The sequence below is a fragment of the Oreochromis aureus genome, linkage group 17 (assembly GCF_013358895.1).
Source record: "Oreochromis aureus strain Israel breed Guangdong linkage group 17, ZZ_aureus, whole genome shotgun sequence".
Taxonomy (NCBI): domain Eukaryota; kingdom Metazoa; phylum Chordata; class Actinopteri; order Cichliformes; family Cichlidae; genus Oreochromis; species Oreochromis aureus.
Genome location: NC_052958.1, coordinates 34,425,074 through 34,445,272, shown reverse-complemented (window position 1 = coordinate 34,445,272; position 20,199 = coordinate 34,425,074). Strand labels below are relative to the sequence as shown.

The window sequence follows — 20,199 nt, the reverse complement described above, 5'->3', positions numbered from 1 at the left end:
GAGACCAGGTGCCAAAGAATCAAAACCAGACATTTTGGAAAACTGTGGAGCACTTCACTTTGAAAAGATTTCCTCTTTTACAAGAGCAACTTTGTGTCAATGAATATGGAAGATGAGTGTTGTTTGTATAAAACAATGAAATAGGACAACAAAATAGAGAATTATTCCTACATAAAGTTACTTACTCAATGGCTTTGACCCTTCGAATATTTTTACTCTGGCTTCATTTTTCAGTCTCATTGCTTATCACTTGGTCTGAACATAGTCTACAATCGCAGTCTTTGTTTCTCTGCTAATGCCAAATATAGAATTCTTGCACATACTTCAACTGATTTTTACTGAAAAGCCAGAGCAGTGATTAGTGGCTCTGAAAAGTAAAAGCTAAAGCTTTCATTAAACTGCCTGTTTGAATAACTCTTGAATTGAGATAAAACCTAGAAAATTATTTTTGTAAACACTTCACTGAATGCAACTTAGATACTGATCTTATCTATAATAACGCAAAAATGACTCCCAGATAAAGATATTGCGCTGCACTCTGCTATAGGGCCCAGAAGAGTTTAACACAAAAGTTCAACATGCAGGAAAGGCCCCGACATCAATCCCGTCACTCCTCACAAAACTCCTGACCTGGTGACATCACTTTCCCAGAGGGCAGAAAGGACTCAGAAGTCCTGGAGGGTGGAGGGTTTGGGCAGTGAAGGTGTCAATCTGTCTGTCAATTAGGAGTATAGGAGGCAATATGTCTGCTTAAGCCTGACATAAACCCAGTGGTTTTTCAGCAGACGCATACATACAAACAAACAGAGCTCAGGGGTCACAGAGTAGAATTTGCTGCCTGAGGAGGAGAAGGCTGGAGGGTTTTCGCTTGAATAGCCACTTGAACGTCTTAGCAAAAACTATAACCCAAAGCAAAGGAAAGTAGAGGAAAAAGTGTGATGAAGAACATTAAGAGGAGGGTCAAAGATTAATAAAATACAAAATACAACGAACCTGGCAGCTTTGATATCTGAAAAATAGAAATGTTGATAATTTTCAGAACAGCTAAAATCGTTTAAGCAGAAAGGACCAGCAAAATGGGAAAAACAGCCTTATAATGTTTGACTTCCATGTAACAAAAAATTAGGGCTCTGAATTCCAAACTGTCAGTTGAGTATAACAAATACATCAGTTCGTAATTTATTTTCGTAAGTCTTCTCCCCCCGGAGAGCTATTACAAATTTTATTCTTGTTTTCCATCTCTGTTGCAAAAAGATTCCTGACTTTATTTTTTTTCTTAATAGCATTCCTTGAATTGACTCCAGGCTGCCGGCAAACATCCGCGTGGAAACAATAATGACGAGAAAAGTAAGGAAAGCAGAAAATAAGGAACAGTGGAACAAGACTGCCAGGAGCAAACCTGCTTCTACCCCCCCACCCTCCACACACAGATATATACACACACACACTTTTGTGCATGATTTACGACAGCTTATAGCCTAGATCACAGATCCCAATCTGAACACACAAAGACAGACACTTAAAAAAGACAGGAGGACACATGTTTTGGCTAACTGGCTACTGGCGGTGCTTAAGGAACAAGAATGTGCATGTTTGAACACAAGCACAGCTTCCTGAGGAAACTGGAATAATCCTTGATGAGAGCGAGTAAGAATCACAAAAGACACGGAGAAAGGTAACACTGTTGTACAGTGAAGCTCATAAATAATCCATCTTTAAACACACTGGGGACTGTATGACAGAGAAAACACACAAAAAGACTTATGTTCAGTTTAAGGACATCCACCTTAACTGACATTCCTGTAACTAAACAAAGCTTCTAATGAACTGCTGACAGTATGTACTGTATGCCTTTGTCCACTGGATACATTTTCTGCAATTCCCACGGAAAAAAAAATAGCTTTACAAATGATAATACACTTTATTTATATAGCACCTTTAAAAACAGTTTACAAAGTGATTTGACAGAAGTGCAAGGCAGAAAGGTCAACGGGTAGACAGACTGGAGGCAGACAAACAAGAAGACTGAAGAAGGACAAGCAAATGATCATCATGTAACAGAATCATTGTTCAAGGAAGTCAAGAACAAGAAGTAAGACTTAGCTTTTAAAATATTAGCACTTAGTTTTAAAAATATTATTTAAAATATTATTTCCAAATAATAAAATATTATTTCCAAATAAGTGGAAAATAAAACAGGACCTAAAATTGCGCCTTGTGGCACACCACAGCTAGCATGAGGTGTAGATGATGAATGGTAACCTTTGGTCCTCAAAAGGTTACCATTCTAAAAGGTACAAATTAAACCAAGTGCAGTGTCCCTCATGCCAACCTATGATTTAGGATAACATTTTGTAATCTACTGTATGAAATGCTACAGTTATATCTAAAAGAACTGAAACTGCACTCTCTCGTCTATCTAATGTTAAGAGGTTATTTGTGACCTTGAGGAGAGCAGTTTTTGTGCTATACAAAGTTAAGTTGGTTCTTCAAAAAAAAAGTAATTTTGACATTTTGAAACTGGGTTGAAAGTACTTTTTAGGTTTTTTTTTTGATAACTGGAAGGATGAAGATTTAAAACAAGACTGGACAACAGCATAGCAAAATGTCATTACTTAAAGAAATGTTTATGAGCGATACAATACTTTAAGAAATTCGGTGGGGATATAATTGATTTTGCATGTGGTCGGCTGCATGTGTAGAAAGGTTTCAGGTGAAAAGGAAGGTGAAACTTACATTTTTTGCTGAGATGTAGTATCTCTACTACATTGCAGTAGAGGTAATTTTTAAAAAAAAACCCTAACATCATTAACCCTTTCAAAAAGATATTCAAAAACATATCACACGGCTCTTGTGATGTACTAGTGAAATGAAAATGTCAGGGAGCTATAACTGAGCCTGTGACTTTAAACACTGTTCTGGGGGTTAGAAAGATAGTCTAAGAAATAAATTTGAGAAAAGGGATACTCTTTAACTGCATGTTGATAACAGATGTCATAAAATACATATAGACATGTGTTTTTTCTTTCTTTTCTTTTACAGGCTCTTTTTAATTTACTGCTGGATATATTCAGCTCGGGTGCGGTGTTGAATTTGGCTCTTTGTCCTTGTAGGAGGTGATAGAGTGAAGAAAGGTGTAGCATGTTTGATTAACAATGAAGACCAGATCCCCTGTGCTAAAATTTGCAGTAAGAGCAGTTAAAAGGAAACAGCAGTAAAAAGTGTCAGAAATCTATATGCACAATACCTGATTTTGATCCCAGTCACTGCAAATGTATCTTTGGTTCACTTTATAAATTCCTTTTTAGGATGAATACCAAACAGAATGAACAATTATTACCCAGTGTGATCGGGTGGAAACCCCTTTCCTTTGATATACACATCAGACATATTGCTGTTTCTCGACACATTTTATATTCAGAGAATTCAGGCATTTTGTCTTTGAGTTCCTGGCGACTACAGGCAAGTAGTAATCTGTTGATGAAACTAAAGCACACAACCAAACTTAAGGAATGTGAGTACAACAGAAAACACTTCTAGGAATGCTCCAGAAATCACTGTCAGCTATAAAAGTACAATATTCACCTGCTGTGTGACAACTGGTGTAAAGCACAAATCTTGACACGGACATAAGAACTCAAAAATGGTTTTGCTGAAGGTATTTTAAGGGATATGACTTGTCTTCCAGGTCCAACCTTCCAATAATAAGATAAGTTAAGGCTGCTGCACTCATAGAAACAAACACAACTATTCATTTGGTGAAAGCGCCAGGCAAACCCTCTCACAGCTGTCGTATATATTTACAATATGCTTGATATATGTGCACGTATGCGCAACTTTGTGTATGTTCACAGAACCTTTTTGTGATGGAGGAAACATTGCAGTATTTCAACAAACCAAAAGGTTTCTGTGCATGCATGAACCTCGCCGACTTACACGAACTGCTTATCAGCCAAAGCTGCATTATAACAAAGTCAAAGTCCCTCTAGAAGCAAGCTATCGCGAAACACCACTAGGCACATATTTGGGGAGTTATTTTGAAGCATTAGCTAAATTAACTTTAATTTGATTGTTTACTTAGACATGGAAATGGCATGTATGGAATCACAGGTCATATCAGATGAAAACTGTTTAAAGTGTTTGCTGGCTTGACCGCAAAAACAACCCTCCTGGCTGTTTGGGGGATTTCCCCATCAATTTAAAATAGGAATTCTTTGAGTTCTGTGTTTATACCAGGAGACATGAAGTCAAAATGATCTCCTAATAGCAAAGAATTTCACTGTAGCTCTTCTTGAGGCGGTCGAGTCCTCAACATTTTCTGAATAACAAATGCAAATGAAACTTTTTTTTAGATTCTAACATTTTATAAAAAAATGGATATCCTGTTATATCTCTGCTTTTCCACATATTACTACATAGTGTAAATAAAAAAATATAAATATATAAATATAAAACACTTAACACACTTAAAATAAATGTATTGAGTGGGTTAACTTTTGGAGGCTTTGTTTTTTTTAGTTTTTTTGGACTGACGATGATGTGAAAGTGTCAAAGTGTATAATTAGAATGTATCAGAGTGCCACAGAAAGCATTATCAGTGGTCAGACAAAGCAATGGCAATGGGGAGGGGTGAAATCATAAAGGTATGCGATCCCAGTTGTAATGATTTTTGTGATTGATTCATTTGTGACTCATAGGACTCAGTTATGAACATGGGTGTCTGTGTCTCATTTTGCACCACACAGACTAAGAGATTTCATGCTAAGACTGGGTCAGCAGCATTTTCTAAAATCCACTTTAAAATTCCTAAAGTTCAGGAGCAGTGTAAACTCTAGGCATACACGATATCTCTTACAGTCTTTACAAAAACAGAGGAGAACACAGGCTGGAAAAAGAAACATAATTTAATCTGTTTTGTCACCAGGCTCCAGAAGCCCAAATTTGCTCATACTGGACCTCACCCTATCCATGGATTTCACTTCTTGGCCCACCTAAGATGAGTTTGACATCATTTCACAGAAGTGAATGAATCTGATCAAAACAGAAAAACATATGTGATCTGGGCTCTCTGCCTCTGACTGACACTAATAAAAGTGTATAATTGGTCCAGTGAGGTTGCGTTCATAGCTTTTCAAGAGAATTCAGAAAAGGAGACTTTATCAAAACCCTGAATGCCATTCGGTCACATGCATGCAATTTGGTGGGCGCCAGGACTAATAAATGCTAAACTGATTGATAAACTGACCTGAACTGATGGAAGATAATAACACTCTCAGCGCAAACTGCATTGATCACATTAAATTCTGCATGTCATCTGGCTTTCGCTCGCAGGACAGCGATCTAAACTGCTAACAAAAGCCTCTATATAACCTCGAAATAGACACAACGTACACTGTGCCCATTTGTTTCTATCACACACCACCAAGGGCAAAGAAAGAGCACTTTCTCTGCATACAGTTGCCTTTTTTTCTGTGCAAAAGAGTATATGTGTGTGTGTGTGTTCATGGGAGGTTTAGGGCAGAGTTCAGGGAAAACCCAAATACCCTGTGTAGACCTTCTAACCCTCAGGGAGAATCTGTGATTCACAAAATCTTTCTCTCTCTCTCTCTCTCTCTCTCTCTCTCTCACAAACACACACACACACACACACACACACACACACACACACACACACACACACACACACACCTTAAAACACAGACTTTACCAGGTCTGACCTTGACCAGACCTGCCAATGGGATCACCAACACACAAACACAAGGAAACATGGGAAACAGGAAACAGGAAGTGGGCCTTGTCCAAGCATGTGTGCAAAAGCTCCGTTGTATGAAAACTCATAATGTGTGTAAAGACAGACGTGCGTCGCGTCTAATGCCTAATAATGGAAATTGCTTTAATGGCTAAGGCCGTATAGAATTTATGGCAACCCCCGTGTGTGTGTTGGGCAGCATTTAGCTGAGGTTTGTGGGAGGGAGGCTGTGGCGGGATCTCTGATTTCAAACAGCCGCTGGTGCTCTGGGACCAGGGCATGTCAAAAGGGCCCGTCCCCGATGAGCCATATTAGGGCCCTGATCCCCAATCAATCAGCACCATGCTAAAAAGAATCCCAAACAAGACGGCAATTAAGCCCCGTCGAGGACTTAACTAAACACGTGAGAGAGATAGGGTTTGTAAGAGTAACTCTGTGGGCACTTCTTTGACTCGGTTTGTGAGTGTGCATTTTTGCACGCCTACTTGTGGGGAAAAAGGCCCCAATCTATGCAAAGTACAGGGGTTCAAAATGTCCCTGTAGAACAACCTTTGTTTTTCAAAGTGGAACAGTAAACACATTCATATTTGAACACTAAGCATCAGAGCGCCTACTGATCATGTTTTGACGACTAGACTAGAAGCTGAGCCTGATATGCAAATGCATGTAAAAAGGAGACCTTTAATATGCTATAACTTGCTTTTTTAGCTGTCTGACATGTTGATGTGACTGTTAAACATTTAACTAGAATGCCCATTTTTGAAAATTTCACCAGTGAATTATCAGAAAACACATAACCATTATCTGGACCAGTGTTTGCTCCTGTTATTCTTTGTTAGGGATTCTGGTCCCTGTGCCTTATGTTTTACACCCCTGCTCTATGTCATAGACACTAAACTGAATGAGTTTTCTTACAGAAACTATGATAGGGTTCACGATTTTAATGGTCAAAGTTTGTGAGAAATAAAAGCAGTTTTTAAGAGACCTAAAAGTGTGTTTGTTGCCCTGAGAAATTAACACGCCCATCTCCTGTATTTATAAAGCGTGGGAGCACAAATACTGGATAAAAGGACACAATTTTTTTTTAAAAAGAGCTTAAAAGTTTAAGCTACTCCTTAAAGGCCTGTAATTCGGAAAAATTAAGCTAAACTAAATTTACTGGGGTCAGGCTGGAGGATTTGATTGGCTTTCATGGAATGACCCAAGCATGGACAGAATACCTTTTTATACGTTTTGCCAAGAAAGTTTCCTCGCTTCGTGTCCCACATTTGGCAGATAAACATAAAGCAATATGAGGACTGTCCACCAGCTACTGCTCTTACCCCAATTAAACTGCAAGCAGGTTGAGAAAACTCACAGAGCCATTTGCTGGCAAGTCTGAATGGCAAGAAAAAAGACTTTCAGTGTGACAGATGTGTTCCCCCTACTCCTAAAATTAAAACAGAGAGAAGAGCCCCATGTGTTAGTCTGAAGCACTGGAGAAAATCAGCATGTGGTCAAGAAGAAATGCATCCAAAAATTGAGAGGGCCTGTCATCCCCTCAGTCTGAATGGGTGCGATGCTTGTGGTGTAGAGCAAATCATAATCAGTCCTGGCCAGCATCAGAGAACCGCAGCCGTGTTGACACTGGCACCGAGGTGCGAAGAAGTGAAACCAAAATCGAGGGTTTCTCAATACAGCACACAAGTTCACAGTCTCAGTAAGAGCCTATTGTGACCAAAAACAGCACATGCACTATGCTGCGGGCTGAGGGGTTAATGGGCGAGCGGAGGAGAGGTTTTGAAATTGCGGGCCTGCATATCACTCTGAACAAACAGGACACTTTTTGTGCCTCGTTTCAGAGTTAGCATGCATTTGGGTTTTTTTAATATCAAATAAGGCAACCGGTTAGCCAAACATCATGTTCACCTTCTTCCTGAAGTTAAGAAATAACGTTTGTATGCTGAATGCGACTCGCCAGGGGTTGCTAGCATAAGGACGTAACTAAAGGAAGCAGCTACCCTGGCTTTGTCCAACACCACAGATTCACACTTTATATGTTGATTGTGTTATCTGTAAAACAGCTAAAGTGATTTAAAAAAACAAAACCCAGATTGTAGGGTCATAGGAGGTTATGTGTGGTGCTTTCTGGGAGTCCTGAAGGCAGTTGATGCATTTCAGTGTTTTCAATGGATTAAACAAACAGTTTGGATTTTGTTTACTTTGGACAGCAGCAGGCTGGCTCATTCCCTGTCCTCAGTTTTGATGCTAAGCTATGTTAACCAGCTGGTGCAGATTCACATTCAGCAGGCTGGTCTACTCATCATAAGGCACCTTAGTAGCTGTGCAATAACAAGAGAGACTTTTAAGGAAACTTGCCAATCTCATATGTGGAAAAATTTAATTACCCAGAGTTTCACTGGAAGGCAGCAGATAAAATGTGAATGCACCACATAAAATACTGCAGTCAGAGTAAAAAAAAAAAAGCTAGTAACCACAAAGACAATAGGTGAGCCTAAACTCAAAAGAAATGCTTACTGAGAAGATAACACACTACAGAAATGGCCCTATACTGATTAAACTATGTGACTGCGGTCTCTTGTTGCCTAAGAGCTGGAAGATCTTGAGAGGGAAATGCAAGATACAGCTGCGAGCTGAAAATCTGTAATAGATTCCCTAAATAATTATTTAATTTAAAAGCTTAATTGTGGTTTAATTTTGCATGCTTTGCTCATCGTTGCCAGATTAAAAACCCCTCGACGGCATCTCTTTATCCTCCCCTCCTGCTTGCAGAACACACCTAGAAGACAGTGCCGTACATCAAGTGTGCAATTACAAGCCGTATTAATAAATCGATGCCAATTACACAGATATTGCAAGCACAAACATTTCATAACAGCTGCTCTACATGAGGAAGAAAAGACGTTTCAGGGGCTCAATCAGTCTGTTTTGATTACTGCAGGCGCACGAGTCTCGTCAAGCTACAGCATCAACTTTGTGTGGCATCTTCAAGTCATTACACGTTATGGAAACGACTTCCTCAAACTAATTTGTCAATCAGCCCCGGCACCGTGCAGGGTGGGACACACACACGCCACGGTCCCGTCTATACAAAGTCAAATTGCTCCTGGATTTTTTTTTTTTTTTTTTTAACCCTTTGATGCTTTGAGTGTACAACAGGATTGCCAGCAGGCTAAAAGGCGGAGCACGCCTCCGGGCGGTTGTCTCCTCAGCTCCAAGGTCAATTTAATCTAGTGTGTTGACAGCTGGCTAATTACAGAGCCTTATACAGTGTGTTGGCTGGTTTCTTGCCACACAGCCACATGCACACTGAGATACCGAGGACGTATGTATACACACACACACACACACACACATACACACACACGCACACACATACACACACACACACACACATACACACACACGCACACACATACAGGAAAAGTTAAGACTGAATGTGTGTTTACACTATATTACAGTTAAACACACCTGATTGGAGCAATCACTCCAAGTCATCAAGTTACATGTAAACGAGAAATCGACTGGCAAAATAATCGCAAGCTTACAAAAAGTAAATAAAGATATTACACACACACACACACACACACACACACATATATATATATGTACATATACACACTCACTACAACACAAAATATTGATACAATAAAGACTTTCAGCTCTTGATGGACACTAATGATGAGTAAACCAGCACAGCGTGTCCTTCATCGAGCGCGTTCAACCGTTCACTTCCTAAAAAGGGGGATACGTCGAAGCGAGTGAAAGGAAGATTGAGTGTAAGCAATGAGCAGAAAGGTTAGAGCTCTGACCCCCCCCAAAAAAAGGAGCCAGAGAAAACAGAGTCAAGAGAATCTGTTCTCTGTTAAACCTGTCTCTCTTTTATTCTTCGGTACAGAGTGGACTGAGGAGAAAGGAGGCACAGGAGAGGGAAAGGAGGAAAAAAGAAAACAGCCATTTTTGTGATTTTTTTAAACTTTTTTTTTTTTTTTTTTTTTTACCAGCGCCGAGAGAAAAGCAGCGGGGGAAAGTTTTGAGAAATTTAAACAGCCTCGACAGCCGGGGTGCGGTGTTATTAATCTTTTCAAACAGCGAGAAAACCCCTGTATTATAAACACAGACAGAGACTTGGGGATCGGCGGCTGTGTTACGTAAAGTGTGTTTATTGCTTCTGTCAGATTAAAAACGTGTATATCCAGTAAGTCAACATCTTTTTTTGGGGGTGGGGAACATATATAAGCTGCTGTTTCTGAAAATCTGAAAAGGAATTAGGAAATAACCAATCTGTAGGAAGAGAGAAAACACATCCCAGCAGACACAAAACACCGCCAGCATTTAACTTATGTTAGTTGTGTTTCTTGTCACCTAGTAAATGTATGATCAATATTATTTTAGCTCTGCTTTTGGTCTCCATCACTATTGAGGAAAATATCTGGTCTGCTAGTTGCTAATCACACCTGTGTGCCTTTCACTTCCATGCAGAAACTGTACTGTGGGTTTTGGGTCAAAGCTCTGCAGAACTAAAAGGAAATGTAGAGTTGGGCGATACCTCTGTGGGTTTGGCACCAACACAAAAATCTTTCAGGTTTTATATGTTACAGCTGCTTTAACCGTATGAATGATGCAAACTTCCAAGTCATGCATTCAGTGCCTCCCTTTAGTGTTTTAACATTATAATTCAAGTAAAAAAAGGCATTTAAAGATCAGGTTCAGCCTAATGTGAGTCTCGTTCAAATGCAGACAGAAAAAGAGAGTAAATAACTGCATCTTCCGCTTTTTTAGGTTGCTTTATCGCAGCGTGGGGACTCTAGATGCTAGCTTTTGTTGGGAGTATTTAACTGCCTCTGTAGCTTACATCTGAATGTCACACCGGCTCACGCAGCTAATCACACCTGAGCGCCCCCGACCCCGACTGGACTCCGGCATCAAAGAAAAACATGCAACTCCCAAATGTTAATGGTGCCATCATCCTCCTACTCTGCTAACAGTGTTTGTCTTTCACTCCCTTCACCCCACTCTCCGTGCACAAGCAGAAAAAAAAGGGAATGAATAAAGTTGGGGCGCTCTAATTTTGGCAGGCGAGACTTTTCCCCCCTCTCCCTGTGTTTGTGCAGGCTCTGTGAAAACATCTCCAAGGTGGAGAGAAGATGGAGGAGAATGTCAAGCAGGAGCACTGACACACTAATCTGCTTCTTAATTATGCTAACTGCTGATATAATAATGGACTGTGGACTGAATCAGTGCTTTAGATTTGATGCGAGTCAAAAGTAAGTCACAGCAATTAGGCGTTGAAGCTTAACTTGGACAGATGACAGGATGGACCTGAAGGCATATTTTCAGATATTAGAGGAAAATACACCATGCATGGCTGTAAATATAAAGCTACAATGTTTGTACAAGTGAAAACAAAAGCTGGAAACACAGAGATACGAAGCCTCAAAAGTAACACTTTCAGCTTATCACTATAAAACAAAAATACAGTTCACATTGTTGTGTTGCGATTTTATTGTTGGACAATAGTGAAGGATTTCTGGTCTGCACTCGGACAAGTTAGGCCCACACTTGTCTGTTGCAACCACATGAGTTACCCCCTGGTGGCCATCTACACTGGCTGCAATGGCTGCATTGGCTGCAAGCTACGTTGATGTTTTACATCTAATTTTTAAAACTTAGAGCAGTGGCGCTTGCTTGCTTCGCTGGTGTTTGAAAATGCAACTGATTCGTGCAATATATCCATCACATAAGACAAAATAACATTACAGGCACTACCGACGAACACTAATTTACAGATAAGTTAATATTAAAAATACACTGTGGTGGGGTGTGGTATGTGGCTCAGCTGTAGGGGAGGGGTGGCGTCAGGGGAAGGCTGACCGACACAGCTGATTTTCATCGTATAATCATGCCTTCCCTACTTGCGTGGGATGGCGGGACCTGACAGGAGAGCTGTGTGTACTACACTGGAGAGAGGCGGCTGTAAAGCTGCCTAACCGGAGTGGCTGCAAAGCAGTGTGCCGTGGATCCTTGACATCATGTACATGTAACTCATCTCATCCAACTCTTAGCAAAAGTATCCCAAAATGACAACATTTGCAATTAAGAGGGTTGCAATACTGGTATAATGTTTCGGCTGAAAATTAAAAAAATTTCAGGTTTCCACTGCTCAATACCTGGAACAACAGAAACAGAAAGAGTAAGTAAACAGACATGCCACACATCTATATTTAATTATTGACTATCTGTTGGTGCTTCTCATTTTTAGCTGTTGGCATCTGGAAAGACAGAAGCCCTGAAATATCTTCATTTCACCAAACCTTTAACATTCCAAAATGCCATGCTTTAAACTTTAAAATGTCTCTTTCCCTCTCTCAATCATCTACGTGTCTTTTTCCCCCCCTAATTTCAGACCTGCTTTACTGCACTTCCTTCCTCTGGTCTCAGGCAGCTCTATTCAACACAAACTGCTTGGATTGTGAGCTGAAACCTCGAGGCTGTCCGCACTAAAAACCAAACCCTCGGGACACACACTGTAATCCTTTGCACACCACAGAGTGTATACTTTTTAGTTCAGCTCAGAGGGGATGGAAATCTCAGCCCAGGCTGAAGCAAAGACAGCACAGAGGACCTGAAGTTTGCGTTCAGGTTCAACAAGGTGGGTGGCGAGAAATTTTCCCCAAAATTTATGAGCAATACTTGCAGATAATTCTTCCCTAGAACACCGATGTCACTTTTAGCTTCTTGGGAGCAGGAGGTGAAAGAAAAAAAACAAAACAGTGCAGGGTAAATGAATACAATTCACACAAACTGACAAGCTCCTAAACCAGATGTCTTTCAGAAAACTCTAAAGGAGCAGACGTTTTGATTGTTGAACAGCTGTGGTATGAGGTAAGTGGCCAAAGGTCACCAAGTGTCATCATTAGGGGAACTTGTCTTCTTGATGGCTGCCACCCTAACTTTACAGCTAATAAGCTGGCCGTGACACTAATGATGAGCAGCAGCCCACCACCACCGCACCTCCACTGCTGTCAAAGGAGGCACCTGTCTATTTAAATGAAGGCTGTATGACTGTAATGACTCGAGCTCGTGCTGCTTCCGCTTCACTGCAACCCTTTCCTTTAAAAGTCGACAGAAAAGAAAACAAGACGAGGAGAAGGTAATTTCTTCCACACCCATGGCGTACAATGTGTCTAGTTTGTTAAAGGGCTATCTCGATGAGCTTTTCAAGCCTCAGGCTGATCAGTGTTCTGCTGGATCAAAGTTTTCTTTGTGCCAACTTAAACATAACTCTGGATGGAAACTAGGGGATTTTATCACTAGTATAAAGCCTTTGAAAGCAGTTTATAAACGTTAACAAACATTACCATAAAATGATGTGTGACTATGATGCACGAGCAGAAACCTCATGGTTTAAAATGACGCTTTTACAATGAAAATAAATCTTTTATAGATAGCACGTGGATGTATTTTAACTAGAATACTTGAAAATTGTGGTTTTGTGTGACAACTGGAATGTTTGGCAATGTCCCAGTTATAATAACATACACCTGTTCAAGTGCTAGTTTCAAACCAAGCATTCAAATGGGGAAGAACGGTAAATTGAACGTGGCATGATTGAAAGAGTTGATCGGCTGGTATTTTTGCACGTAACCATCTCTAGGGTTTACAGAGAATGGTCTGAAAATGACACACAAAAAAAGAAAATGCCTTGTTGATGTTAGAGGGCAGCGAAGAATGGGCTCATGGGAAGGCAGAAGTAACGAAAGATACTTTGTCATTGTGACTATAAGGTGACAATCAACCGACAACAAGGAATAAAAGTAGGTTTTAAAAAATAAAAAGAACTATTTAAACTAAACACTTGTTATACCCAAGATATGCAGAAGAACATCTCTGATCACACAACACAAACCTTGAAGGGCTACAGCAGCAGAAGACCTCCACTCCTGTCAGCTAAGAACAGAAATCAAATCAAATAAATACATAATTATAATAAAGGTCAATCAAATGGACCAATATGACAAGGCCATGATGATCCAATTGGTAAAGTAAAGCCGCTTGGCATCTTTCTTGGCCTTCAGACAACAATCTTTAGCCAAACGGGACAGGCAACCCCCCCCCCAAAGAAAACTCACCAAAACGGGACAACAGGAGATTGGAAAAATGTTCAAAGGTCTGATGAGTCTCAACTTCTACTACAACACTCAGACTGCGTGGTCAGAATTTTCTATCCTGCCTTGTATTAATGGTTCAAACTGCTGGTGGTGTTATGGTTTTTCTTGGCACAAATTAGGTAACTTAGTAATTAAGTGCTGTTTAAATATCTCAGCCTGCCTTAGTTTTCTTACTAACCATGTCCATCCCCTCATAGCATAGTTTTAGGAATGCCATGGAAACATTCCTCAGAGATTTTGGTCCATATTGACGTGATAGCATCGTATAATCGGCCATGCTTTGCTCATCAAGAATTAAAGCAGTTTTGGAAGTAAAAGAGAGTCTGATCAAATACTAGTAAGGTGTATCTAATGAAGTGGCTGGTGAGTGAATGTCAGTATGAAGCAGCAGGAGGCTAAAATCACTTCCTCCTACTTGAAATCTCATTCAATTTTCCATTTCAGTTTATTTCCGGCGGCTGCACGACAGTACTGCGAAGCCAAAAGTCTCTTTGAAATTTCTTCTTTTTATTGATGTTTCCCTTGAGAAAGTGCATTGTGATTCTTTTGTGAACCAACTGCATCATCTGTGAAAGCTGTAATTTGGCTGCACAGGAAGACATCAAAAAAACATGTAAACAAAAAGAAACGGCAGAAACAGATGTTTTAAGAGGGAGCGCGGCGCGTGTGCATGAGGCCGCGCACGCGCTCATGCCAGCGTGTGACTGGATATAGTAAGTGTCTGACATGCGCTTTGTGCCAGCAGTTTTGATTCACAGGACGCCGCATGGAACATGGCAGCGAGCCTCGCCATAATGTCATTGGGGGAAATCATCCAGCTTCGTCTCCTTTGATCCTGCAAGAATCAAACGAACTGAAAAAGACTTCATAGATGTTTTATCCAATAACCGGGGAGACGTTCAAACAAAACGAAGGAAGCGTGCCAGACACAAAGAAAATTTTGATTTGGGCAGCGTTAGAGTGCCAAGAACATGAAAATGTTTTACGGAACGTATTTTTGATGCTGTCTTAAAGAATTTTGTAGAGCTTGGTTTTTATTTGCCACTTAAGGCCTCCTTTAATTTTATTTGCATGTTCATATTAGAGGATTGGCATTGTGGGTGCTTTTGCTGCTGGTATCGAATTAGGTGACTGTAAAGTATCATTTAACAAAAAACCACTTGCAAAATATGCAAGTCTTTTTAGACAGCATTATTTAAAGGAGAGTTCAAGTAATCGACTAAGGTCACCAGAAGACAGAATTCATTCACTCTTTATTAACTCGCTTGGATCTTTTCTGAACTCAGCTGTTTCTGTCAAATTTTAAGGCCCACTTACAGGGCAGAATGACTGGGTTTGCATCAGAAGTTAGTGAAGGTGGGCTCTGATTATGCAGCTACCTTTGGAAACTATTCTATTGGAGATTATGTATCGGAATTTCAGGAGCGGGAACGCCCCTCCAAACACGCTCCTTCCGGTTGTCATCTATATAGGTTTCCCCAGTTCTGCAAGCTGTTCATTCTCGTTTACCTGCCCCACCCTCCCTCCCTCCTTGTTTTCAGTTCTTTAACTTCTTCATTTCTATTTAGTGCATGGGGATCTGCCATTCCCGGGAGCCGTCGCCAGTCCCCTTCGAGGCCTTCCTCAAACCGCAGCTAAATTCATGTCAAAGCATTCACTTTTACCAACTAAAACGCTGTCAAACCTAAAATGAGGACGTGGGCCCAGCTAGTGAATAGTTGTCGAACACCATCGTTATTGATGTATATCCTGAGGTGTTCAAACTTGTCATTAAGGAACGTCTTCTTTCTAACTTAATTATAGACTTGAAATCAGATCAATGCTTTCAATGCATTTTTTTTTGTCAACACAAAAAAATAGCAGGTCCAATTTCATAAAACTGGTGAAGTGATGTACCGTGGGCATTCTGGTATGGATCTGGATCGTTTTTATTCACATTCCTCTAAAGCTGAATGAATGGCACAGGTTTCGCATTTGTTGACATTATGAGCCAAACCCGGTTTTCTGATTAAAGTTGTTCTGTGTGCAAGTAAAGTAACCCAATTTCTCCAATATGAGGATCAGTGTATTAGATGCTATATATAGAGACAAAGCACTGTGTGCGTCAGTGTCTGCTTTGTTCCCCAAACCGTGAACGTGTGTGTGTGTGTGTGTGTGTGTGTGTGTGTGTGTGTGTGTGTGTGTGTGTGTGACGGCCCGACAGTCCACATTCCAAACCGTGGACTGAAATATTCAAATATGGACCATGTGCGTGTCTACAGTTGGGTGGAAAAGCTTTCTAGAACAAGAGAGATGTGAGCTTTAAAGGCTCATATTAAATATTCATTTAGTTCCCCATGAGACCTGTACCAATAAAATGGAAAATTACAGACCAGGCCTTGTTATAAAGTGAGTGATTACTCAATGAATATGCTTTATAGGACGTCTTAGGGTAGCTCTTTGCAAACCAGCATTGAATTGTTGTAGATGGACATACAAATCATCGCTGTGTTTTCCACTTTCAAAACTGCATGTGCAGACTTTAGTATAAAGTAGGAATGCTCCATACACTAATTTAGTTAAAATGATTATCAGAGTAAATATTAAACAAAATTACAGTGTTTATCATCTCTTTGGTTCATAAGACCTGCAAGTTGCATGTTTTAATAACCTAAACCGACGAGGTGCTTGTGACCCATGCACAAGCAGGTCTTTCTTTAGTTTTAAAGCTCCAGTAATATGTAAAATGGAATTCTCTCATAATCTGCAATTTGTGTTTGGGATCTGCTCACAAACTAACTCATCTGAAGCTGTCTCTTGTATTGTGGTAAGTACATTATGAATAGACTGACAGAGAGAAAAATGGTTAGAGGAAAAGCGACTTACGTGGGCTCTTTTGGCAGAGACGTAGGGAGCGGATCTGGATCTGGAAAAGAAGACAAGGGGATTTTTTTTACTACAGGATAAACAATATTGTTCCCAGATTTTTCTCTGTGCAAGCTGCCAGCTACAAGAAGAATCAGCTGAGATGAGTGCTGCTATGAGGAGCCAGATCTCTAGGAAAAGAAATAGAAATAGGTGGGGGGGGAAATGGATGGCAGTAAGTTTTTAAAAGTTTGGCTGTTTTATCAGTTTTAGATGCACAGATGCTTAGATGCTACTGGTAACAAAGTCTTCTCACCGAACTTGACAAACAGCACACCCGTGGTGGAAACAGAGCCCTGGCTGTTGGTGGCCACACATTGGAAGTATCCCGTGTCAGTAGTGTCCAGGCTGCGGATGCGGAGGCGTGATCCAAACAGCGTGGACCTGTAGGAGACCCGCCGCGGCTCCTGTACCACAGGAGCGTCGTTTTTGAGCCAGCGCACAGTGGGTGGCGGGTTTCCGGAGACACGACACAAAAGCTCGGCCGTGTGGCCCACGGAGGTGGTTATGTTGTTCATGGGAGCATCAAGGTGGATGAAGTGAGGTCCTGGTAGGCAGTGTAGGTAGGATAAAAGAAAAGGATATGAGAGAGAGAAAGAAGAGACAGATGGTGATCATGTGGAGGTGAATAGAAGAAAAATGCCCTTTACATGCATTCTTTACAGATCATGAAATGTATGTGTGTATTTTTAACATATTAATTTAGTTTTCTTTGTTGTTTTTAAATGTACTTAAAGATGTTTGTAGTGCAGTAAAAACAAGTGCAAAGTGCAGGCTTTTGTTATTTGCCCTGTTGAAGCCAATTTATTATACCTGCTACACATATATATATATACATATATATATATATCTACATATATATATGTACGAACAATACCATGAATGAAGAAAATCAAGAAAGTTGTACTACACAGCCCAAGAACGATGACATAAATCAAACAACACTTACTATACTACCTCAGAGCCAGATATTAAATAAAACATGCTGCTGTGTGAAAAAGAAATGCGGTAAAACAAACTCCGTGTTTTCAGACACACATATTCAGAGCCTGGTTTCACAAGTTATTTTGTGGTTGCCACTGTTGTGACACCTAATTTCTCTTTTCATCATGGCTGTATGATGCCAGAGGGTTTCCCCCTCAGATTTATGTGTATGAGTTCATGAGGCAATATCACCTGCGTTGCGGTCTTCGAAAAAAAGAAGAATCAAATTTAAAACGACTGGTTCCCAGTGTTTCGTGCCTGTTTTCAAACAGTCAAAACAAACAGCTCTTGATTACTGTTATGAATGAGAGGAATGATTACAGCAAGCAAAAAGTGCCTTGCCATCGAAACCAATTCACGAAGGGTAACGCTACTAGAACACTCTGCAATACAAAGATGAACTAAATTGTGATTCAATCCAGAACCGTATTTTTCCCCTTAAGTTGGTCAGTAAAAAAAAAAACTATCTGGAGGGCCACCTAAGAGTTTAATGTGCAGGAAAAACATTGGTCTTAATGTCATGAAAAACCTCTGGAAAGTTCTCTCAACCCCAAAACCTGTGTTAGGTATGCAGAAATGCTCCTGGTTACACAAACTGGCCAAGACAAACAAATGAGGAGAAGCATATACAGGAGAATCTCAAATACCAGTCAAATGAAAAATGAATGTGTGTGAATAGAGAGGTTGATGGGTATAAATAGAGGCGCACACTTACTTGTGCGAGTACACCAGCACTCAGATTTTTACTACTGTATTCCATGCAAGATTAACTTCAAGGTTTTCCACGGAATGTTAACAGAAAAATGTTGAGCGGTCAGAAAATTAACCGTATCAACATCTACATCTATGGGGGCGAACATGCTCAATCATATTACAGCCTTGTTTGAATAAACTTTACTAGGGTTGGAGCGTGGGCCAGCTTTCTTTCACTATGAGCATCCCATGTTGTGGTGTGTGGAATGATTCATGCAGTGTCTGTACAAAAGTTGGAGGGGGCAGTCAGGCAGAAGAATGTGTCGTGTAACTTAGTAAAACGTGTATGATATAAGACGAAAGCTGCAATCAAGCAAAAGGTGTCCACCTACATATTGAGCTTCATCGCATCAACCTGAGCACATGGCCTCTATCTCTGTGCATGTGCTCGGCAGGTTGTAGAACACACACTCACAGCTTCTTCCATAAAGACCGACGGCTTAACACAGCACTGTGGTACTAACAAGTACCACCCCACCACCATCTCCTCTCCCCATTTTTCACCACCTTAATATGACCTCTTTTCTCTATGTGCTCTACACAGTCCTGTATCTCAACATTACAGCAGCGAGCTCAAACCCTTCAGGAGGTCGATGCTTTAAAGTCAGCTGGAACAATGACTGTAAATCTTCATCCAATTTTCCTTTTTATTTACTCCTCCACCTCACCGCTGATGTGTGCACTTCATTTCCACACATAAAAACTGGAAATGCTTTAGCATGACATCACGTAGACACAATGTATGTGTCACCGGGCTTTGCTGAAAGCTGTGAACCTGTTTCATATTTATCTATGACAACGACACACACAAACAGAAAATATTCCCCGAGTGAAGCCGTCTCCGCGTGCCACTTGTTGGCTTTCATAACTTGTTTATCCAGCCGTTTTGCTACTTCGTGTTTTGTTTTACTTTTAAATTGAATTTGTCCAATCCAATTATGTTACCGTTTCTAACGATCTTAAAAGTCATGAGACGACCATAAACATACCGAGATCGGTGGCGAGATTACGTTCCGTGTCTGTTAAGTCCAGTTTCACGCACATTAGGCAATGATATTTTCTTATTGAACTTCACTGTGGAGCGCTGTGTATACTCAATTTGTTGCATTAGCCATCTCACGGCTGCAAAAGGTAAAAATGTGCTCTGACCTCAAGTGTGGTGCAATCTATCACTGCCGGTCAGTGAAAATGCACTGGAAGTCCATAAACCAGTTAAAGAGAAGAAAACGATCTGGAATTTGTTGCTGATTTGTTTCTCAAAAGTAATTATGAGTTTGAAAGCGTTCATTAAAGCAGTTAGACAGCTTTTAAACTTAAGGAGAAATAATTACGCTATTGGCATAATGTGCCTATTTCCTGATACTTGGTTTGCTTCGGGCTCTGTTTCTCTCCGTAGTTTACATTTTACTGCAATTTTTATGATTTCTGTCTGTACTGAATGTTGGAATGTCAGTAATCTCGTACTTCAGGGATGTCAAATCCCGGGTCTCATACAACCCACTTAGATCTCAAGTGGGCCGGACCACTCAAGTTTCCCCTTTCAGTCAGTGTGAACAAGTTTAACACCTCAGATATCTTAATATAAGGCATAGAAGTATAATTTTAACAGCTAGAAAATATTCTGGTAGCTCACTGCTC

At 40.4% G+C, this 20,199-nt stretch overlaps 1 protein-coding gene across 1 annotated transcript in view; it reads right to left on the bottom strand.

Moving 5' to 3' along the window:
- Positions 1–20,199, bottom strand: part of ror1 (receptor tyrosine kinase-like orphan receptor 1) — a 135,020-nt gene that overhangs the window by 18,013 nt on the left and 96,808 nt on the right. The window contains exons 3-4 of the mRNA XM_039601481.1: positions 17,081–17,371; positions 16,786–16,825 (exon numbers count right to left, since the gene is read on the bottom strand). Coding sequence (XP_039457415.1) covers positions 16,786–16,825; positions 17,081–17,371 — 331 coding nt within the window. The remainder of the gene's footprint in view (positions 1–16,785; positions 16,826–17,080; positions 17,372–20,199) is intronic.